This window comes from Cynara cardunculus, assembly GCF_001531365.2.
Source record: "Cynara cardunculus var. scolymus isolate 2C chromosome LG 5, CcrdV1, whole genome shotgun sequence".
Classification (NCBI taxonomy): Eukaryota; Viridiplantae; Streptophyta; class Magnoliopsida; order Asterales; family Asteraceae; genus Cynara; species Cynara cardunculus.
Genome location: NC_037532.1, coordinates 24,122,908 through 24,130,984, shown reverse-complemented (window position 1 = coordinate 24,130,984; position 8,077 = coordinate 24,122,908). Strand labels below are relative to the sequence as shown.

General features: G+C 36.2%; 1 protein-coding gene across 1 annotated transcript; it reads left to right on the top strand.

Moving 5' to 3' along the window:
* Positions 1-5,704: 5,704 nt before the first annotated feature.
* On the top strand, positions 5,705-7,632 carry LOC112512909. The gene is made up of 5 exons (XM_025119037.1): positions 5,705-6,214; positions 6,295-6,400; positions 6,686-6,982; positions 7,229-7,470; positions 7,543-7,632. The coding sequence occupies exons 1-5, from the start codon at positions 5,705-5,707 to the stop codon at positions 7,630-7,632; spliced, it is 1,245 nt and encodes a 414-aa protein (XP_024974805.1).
* Positions 7,633-8,077: the final 445 nt, after the last annotated feature.

The following is an 8,077-nucleotide window of genomic DNA, read 5'->3' as shown; positions in this document are numbered from 1 at the left end:
TAGGGAATTTTCTTGTTTTCTATTCTTTTAGGGTTTTCCTCTTGTTGGGTTTTGATGTAACTTGTAACGTTGAACGCAGCGGAAAATTAAAATTTTGGTACAATAATTTAGAAAAAAAAATTCTAAATCTAAAACCCAAAAGCCAGATCCAATGAGACATTTAATTAATTAAAACACACCATAAGGTGTTTCAAGAATGTACCTTTTAGATCTAGTGGAAAGTCTGATGTGACACTTAGAAACCAAACGGGGTTTCCTCTATAGTTGATCCACACACGAACATGCGTAGATCATCCACTAGGAGCTTACCCCAAAGATTCCTAAGTCTAAATATGTGTACATAGACTGATAACCAAATTCAGTGAATTGAATTTTTTTTCACCCAAAAACAAATTGGCCTAACATCCTATTTATATGAACTGGTATCATAGTCACTTTAGATATTCAAATAAGATTTGATGTTTATCTGTAAATAATATATATTTATCCAAAACTTTAAATAATTATGCTTATTTATTAGAATAATACTCTGTAATTATCACAATTACGTTTTAACACATATTCTATAATTATTCATCAAGAATAATTATTTAACTGATAGTCATGACTTTTGGGTTACTTTCAAATGGAAGCAAACGTATTTTGTATGCAACCCTATAAGTTTACATACTCATTAACAGTATCGTTGTGTGACACATGTTGTAGGTATATAATAACTTACATTCTCCCACTTGCACATGACACGTAGTAACACAAACGATGGTAAGCATCTAGCAACACGTCATCGGCCCCAAGGCTATGTAAATGTGCTTTTCCTTAGAGCAATTTTGATTGATTCAATCAATCATATGGTAGTATCATCCTCTAATCCTTTTGCTTCACGATATTATGTTTTGAAATTAAGACATAGATCTATCTCATCCGTTAGAGTTCAAAAATTATGTTTCTTGATTCCAACATATTTGATTCAGACATGTACTATTAGTTTAACTAATTCAATTATCTATGGCCATGTGAATCAAACTATGTTATCGAGGGGCCCAAAAATATCTCTCTCAACTTGGGAGGAGCAAATCCCATATTGCATGTACATGACTTATACACAATTTGTGTCATACCCAATATAGCCCTTATGATTACCCGGTTAAGGATAACGTTATACTACATCAAAGTATAACACTCTTTCTGCAGTAGGTACCAATGTACATATTAGGTCTAAGGATAGGAGTGTCCACCATTTTATGACTCATCTTATGACGCCGATCTATGAGGTGATCCTGATTGTGGGTCTTGTCCAACACCTGCCCCTTATACATGTGTATGTGACTATGGTTGCAACCAATGTACTTCCAACTTGAACTATGACCAGACTTCACAATGATCTTTATTTGTTACCAGTCCCCTGGTAGTAATCAATCAAGGACGGTTTTAAACAATATGATCATCATTTTTATTTAAGGATACTTAAACATGCTAATAATGAACACATAAATGTTTAATGTAAATACTCATATCCAATATGCTAAAACAGATAAAAACATAACTGTTTTATGTTCAAATAATTTAAAGCTTACTAAAATTAAAAATCAGACTAGTGTTTTACAAAACCTCAAGCCTATTGAATAGAATTGAGCATCATGCTTGCTTTGACTCATAGGCTTGATTAGAGGGTCTGCTGGATTATCTTCTATTCGAACTCTACGTATTTTAACGTCACCTCGATCAATGATCTCTCGAATTAGGTTGTATCGTCTTAGAATATGCTTGGAGCGCTGATGTGACCTTGGTTCTTTCACTTAAGCTATGACACCCTCATTGTCGTAATAAATCTCGACAGGGTCACATATGCTAAGAACCACTCCTAGGTCTGAGATAAATTTCTTCATCCAAGTAGCTTCCTTCGCGGCGTCTGACATTGCAATATACTCTGATTATGTAGTTGAGTCTGCTATTGTACTTTGCTTGTAGCACTTCCAGCTCACAGTTCCTCCGTTTAATACAAACACATATCCCGATTGTGATTTAAAGTCATCACCGGTCAGTTTGGAAATTATCATTTGTATATCCTTGGGTACACAAATCTCTTTCTTGACCGTTGTATAGTAAGAACATATCCTTAGTTCTTCTCAAATACTTTAGGATACTTTTCACTGCTACCTAGTGAGCATCACCTGGGTTCAACTGATATCTACTCGTCATGCTTTGGGCATACGAGACGTCCGGTTTAATACATTACATGACATACATAATTGAACCGATGACCGAAACATAGGAAACACCCTTCATACGGTTTATGTCCTCTTTAGTGCTAGGACACTGAGTTTTGCTCAGTTGTATGACATGGACCATTGGCAAGTTTCCTCTCTTGGAACCCTCCATCTTGAAGCGTTTCAAGATCTTTTCAATGTATGTACTCTGGCTTAATCCAATTAAGCGCTTAGATTTATCTCGATAGTTCTTTATTTTAGGATCAAAATTGGTCCTAATTATTTTGAAAGTTTTATTAAAGCAATACAGGCTAAGGATGGAAGATTCAGAGTTGTGGTGAGCTAAAATGACTAAGTCTGGAAGAGCACACAGAGGCTCTCTAGATGACTAAGAGGCTCTCTGGACGACCAGAGCTCAGGTACTCGGACGAAGAGCTTGTGCACTTGGATATAGAGTAAGCAATCTCGGGCTTAGAGCACAGGTACTCGGATATAAAGGACTAGAAGACTGTCACATGCGTCTGCGCCTAAACGCCAAGTTCTTGGATATAGAGCGTAGACACAGAGCCTCAACATAGTACATGCAGAGCCTCTAGGTCTTCCACAAATACAGAGCTCCTCTGTATGAACTGTTCCTCTGGTTGTTCCGTGCTCTGGACAACTATGCTTAGAGCAGCCAAGTGCATGTAGACTGAATCTAGAAGGATGGTGTTGGTCCTATTTTCGACAATGATTATTTCCATATTTATAGGATTTACTTACCATGTAAACATTGCCTATATAAGAGGTGATATAGGCTAGAATAGAAGTGAATTTTGACAAATATCAAATACACGGAATACACACAAACATCACATAAGAGCCGATTAGGTTTTTGAGAGAGTTCATATTCAATAAAGAAAGCGGCGACCAATTTCTATCCATCTTCTTCTACAAATCTCTCATTTTCAATTCCTTTTACTTGTTTAACTGTCAAATCTGGGCCAACAAGTGGTATTAGAGCCAAATAGATTAACTTCTATCGATCTGATCTATTTTTCTGTAGTAGATTCAAGATTTTTGAGCAATACTCATTCATGAACTGCTTGCTGTTCGACTACTATTTGGACCAAAAATTCATCGATTCATCTTATTCTTAATTTTTCAATCAAATTCCTTTTAAAGATTTTGTTCTTGGGTGAATATGAACCTATTTTGTTCATCAAAATTAGGTTTATTCAATGAGTTTCTTGGATTCAGTCGAAATTTTGGACTTTGATATTGTCAAATCTATGTGTAAGCGATAAGCAGAAGTTCATGATGCTCTTCGCCTAAGGCAAATGGGCTATTTGTTTGCCAAACCTATATTTGTAACACCCCAAAATGAGGTATATAAATAAATTTGAAAGCAAAAAAACAAGGAAAAAAAATAAAATGAGTTTTATTTTATTGGATAAAAAAATATAAATATATTTGAAAATCGGATTAAAAATGAAGGAAAATGTCATATTAGGGGTGAAATATGTAAAGTTGTCAAAAGTAATAAATCTAGGGGGCCGAATACGTTTTTATGATAGTTAAAGGGTTGGGTCAGATGTTAACAGGTCCAAACCAGAAGGACCTGTTTTGTAAATATACCAGATCTGCAATTTTTCATAAACTTGAAAACGACAACTCCGTTGAAGCTTCTAATTAGTTTGAATTTTCAACTATTAAGACAAAAAAATACAGATATACGTAGACAACACTTTTATCTACACTTTTGCTTCAAGAAAACTGAAGTTTCGTCGGGTTTCGAAAGAGAAATCGGAGGTTGAAGTTCGAGTTTAAAAAGCTTCGTTTATTGACTATTGGAGGTAAAATACTCGACCAAATTTGGAGTTATTTATATGGTTAGCTTCGTTTTTAGGTCCTCTATGAAACTTTAGTAGCCTTATGTCTCAGATTTTAGTTTTGAATGTTCGATTTCGAGTTTTTATATGATTTTCAAGTGGTTTTTGGAGCTAAAATGAGACTCAATACTTGATGGTTTTTGTTGATTTTTGTTCCTATGGTTGAGGAAAATCATTTTCTAGAGATTTTACAAAAAGAATTATCGAAAACGATGAAGAAACGAAACCAAACGACCTGTTTTTTCCTGTTGCCGGCGTGACCACGTTTGCCTCTGTTGTTCGCTGGTTGCTGGCTTTTGTTGGGCCACGTTTGTTGGGCTTCCTCTTTTATTTTATTAATGTTGGCCAAAGATACTTGATGGACTATATATTAGATCACTTAGGGTGCGTTTGGTACGCTGGACAGGGTAGGACAGGACAGGACAGAACACATTTGTCCTATGTTTGGTGTGGCTGAATGTGGAACTAAGTGGAACTAACTTGGATAAACATAGGATACGCGTGTTCCATCCTACCCCCTGGAACTAAGTGGAACTCAATATATTTCCCTCTTTACCCTTTTTCCCACCCGGCTATCATGACCTAACCCTTTTCATCGCCTCCATCGCCTCCATCGCTTCCTCCCTGTCGACGGCGAGTTCCAATCGACAGACGGCGACCATCTCCTCTCGATGGTAAGTTCCAATCGACGGACGACGACCATCTCTTCTCGACTGTTCATCAACTGTTGCTTCTCTTCTCTCCATACTCAGGTACGCATTATCGATATGTGAGTAGTGAATGAGCTCTGTTTGGGTAACCCTAATTCCTTTCTCTCCCAAAATGAAAGTGTTACCACAAGATACCTTAGTAAGCTGTGTTTCTGTTTCATTTGTTTTGTGGCCGTGCATAGCCAACTTTTTTCTTGTGGTCATGCATTTTTCTGTTTAAAACACCGACTATATTCTCTAACCTATTGCTCCTCTAGGATGGTTGCTAGTTCACAGAGTTCACAATTAACAGCCATCAACAAGCTCTTTAGTTTTAGGATAACTGGTTACATGTTTAGCTTGAGAAAATGGACACCAAATGGTGATCTGATGTTGATGATGCAGCTCATTGAAGTTGGTCATGGACTTGCTTATGTTATATTTTATTTAGGCATTTCAATGCAACTTTGTCCATCATGAGTGCAATCTTTGTCCTGTATAGCCTTACTGTATTTGGTTCTAAACATCTGTTTCCARTTGTGTGCAATGGTGTACATATAAAATGCTACACAAATACTACTCTTCTTGTGCTCACTTGGTCATACCAAAACCGTTTGTTTTCACCAGAAAAAAACATTGTTCTTCACTGCCACAAACTAATGTTGAATTTGGTCTTCCCCTAGCATTAATATTTGATGTTGAAGCTGCTGTTTTCTTTTTTCCTGGTTTTCAACTTGGATCTTTATGTTGTACTGCATTTGTCTTTTTGGTATCAGGAGCATGGTGCCAATCTCAATCAAGCAGTTAATGCACATTTTACTGCTTTATGCTACTTGATTTATGCTACTTGATTTATGCTACTTGATTTATGCTAGTGACTCCATCTCATTTTTTAAACATTTTATAGTGACTCAATCTCATTATTTTTTTATGTACAATGGATCGAAACCATGTACTTGTAGTTGTTAAAGTGTTGAAATCTTATATCGACTTGCTCATACTTTTGGTCAATTTTGCAAATTGGTTAATTGAATATGAACAAAGACAAGATTGGAGGAGAAGTTTAAGGCAAAGAACATTCACTAGATTACAAATTAGATCGATAGAAATCCAACGCATCACACGTGAAAGTGACATTATTTGTGTGAATGAGTTGCGAATGGATAAGAATGCATTTTCTATTTTGTGTGAGTTGCTAAAAACACGGGGTGGACTATTAGATGATGGTAACGTGACAATTGAAGAACAAGTTGCTACATTTGTAAACATTTTAGCACATCACACCAAAAATAGATGTCTTCAAGTTAGAGTTTATAGGTCGGGGGAAACAATTAGTAGGTATGTTCATCGAGTTTTAAGTGCTTTGTTGCGATTGCAAGACATTTTGTTTAGCAAACAAACTCCGGTAGAGGATGATTGTACCGACAGAAGATGGAAGTGGTTTAAGGTAATCCTTGTTAGCTTCTCTCATTACATGTGATATAAATTTTTTACCATTTAGCTAAAACCAAGTTATTTTCTTTATAGGGTTGTCTAGGAGCAATAGATGGAACATACATTGAAGTGATTGTACCTGAGTCCGGTAAACCACGATACCGAACAAGAAAGGGTCATATTGCGATTAATGTATTAGGTGCATGCACTCGGGACATGAATTTCATCTATGTTTTATCTAGTTGGGAAGGTCCAGCTACCGATTCTAGCGTACTACGAGATGCGGCTACACGAACTAATGGTTTAAAAGTCCCAATGGGTAATTACTATTTGGCTGATGCATGATATGTCAATGGTAACAGATTTTTGGCACCATATAGAGGTACTAGGTATCATTTACGAGAATGGGAACACATTGGTCATACACCTTCAAATAAGGAAGAACATTTTAACATGAAACACTCACAAGCTAGGAATATCATAGAAAGGTGTTTCGGTATTTTGAAGAAGCGTTGGGCCATATTACGAAGTCCTTTCTATCCAATAAAACTTCAAGGAAGGATGGTCATAGCATATGCTTTGCTACATAATTTTATTAGGATGTACATGGTTCTTGATCCGAAAGAAAACACGACACTTACACTAGAAGATATGCCTATAGGGGAAGAGCAAGTKGAATCCAACGATGATGTTGAATCTATTGATGTTGTTGAATCGAGCAATGAGTGGACTCAATGGAGAGATGACATAGCHYAAGAGATGTTTGAGTCGTGGATGTCAAGTACATAAATGTACTCAATGTATTGTATTATTTATGTTTTAGATGTTGAATTTTAAAATGTTGTTAATGTTGAATTTTAAAATGTTGTTAATGTTGAATTTTAAGATGTTATCATAATGTATTATTTTGTTGCTAATATTGAATTTTAAAATGTTATCATAATGTATTATTCTAAGATGGCGGATAGACGTAATTAGAATATCCAAGAAGAGGATGTACTAATTAGCATTCTACAAGAGATTGTAGCCGCCGGTGGTAAGAGTGATAATGGGTGTTTTCGGACCGACTCGTATGAGCAAATTGTTTTAAAGATGCGTGAAAAGATTTCGGGCCTTAATATAACATCAAAACACATCCAAAACAAAATGAAGAGGCTCAAGGATAAGTATTCAGCAGCTTATGACATGCTGAATACAAGTGGATTCGGTTGGGATGATGCACATCAATGCGTAACAGTGGATGCTCAAGTTTTAGAGGAATACTTAAAGGTAACGCTTATATTTGTTATGCTATTATTTCATAGTTAAAGGTAATGCTCATATTTATGCATTTTTTTATAGAAACTTCCAAGCAAAAATTATATTGCCAACAAGCCGTTTCCTCAATATGAACGACTGAAAACAATATTTGGAAAAGATCGAGCCACATGATCGATGGCGGAATCTGCCACAGATGCATTGGAACACATAAATCTTGATAGTGCAGTCGGGGCTGATACTGATGAATTGAACGTGCCTTTGACTACTCCTTCTAATGGCGTTTCTGCATCCTCTATTCCACAAGATGTAGAAGCATCATAAAAAAAAAAAAAAAGAGAAAAGCGGGCGTTTCTGAAGATGCAATGAAGGTGATTGAGAAGGGGTTGAATGTATTATCCGAGGAAATGGGTAAGTTGGTATCGGTTGTTGGTACTCCGGGTTTACAAACTATGCCCGATGAGTTAACCAACATGGGTTTTGATGATGATCAAGTWATTGCTATTAGCATGTACTTTGCCGATAACCCGATTCAACTACGCCTATGGAATARCATGAACGCTACTTTGAAGCCAAAATTTGTGGCGACTATCTTAAAAAAGTTAGACATGTGATGTTG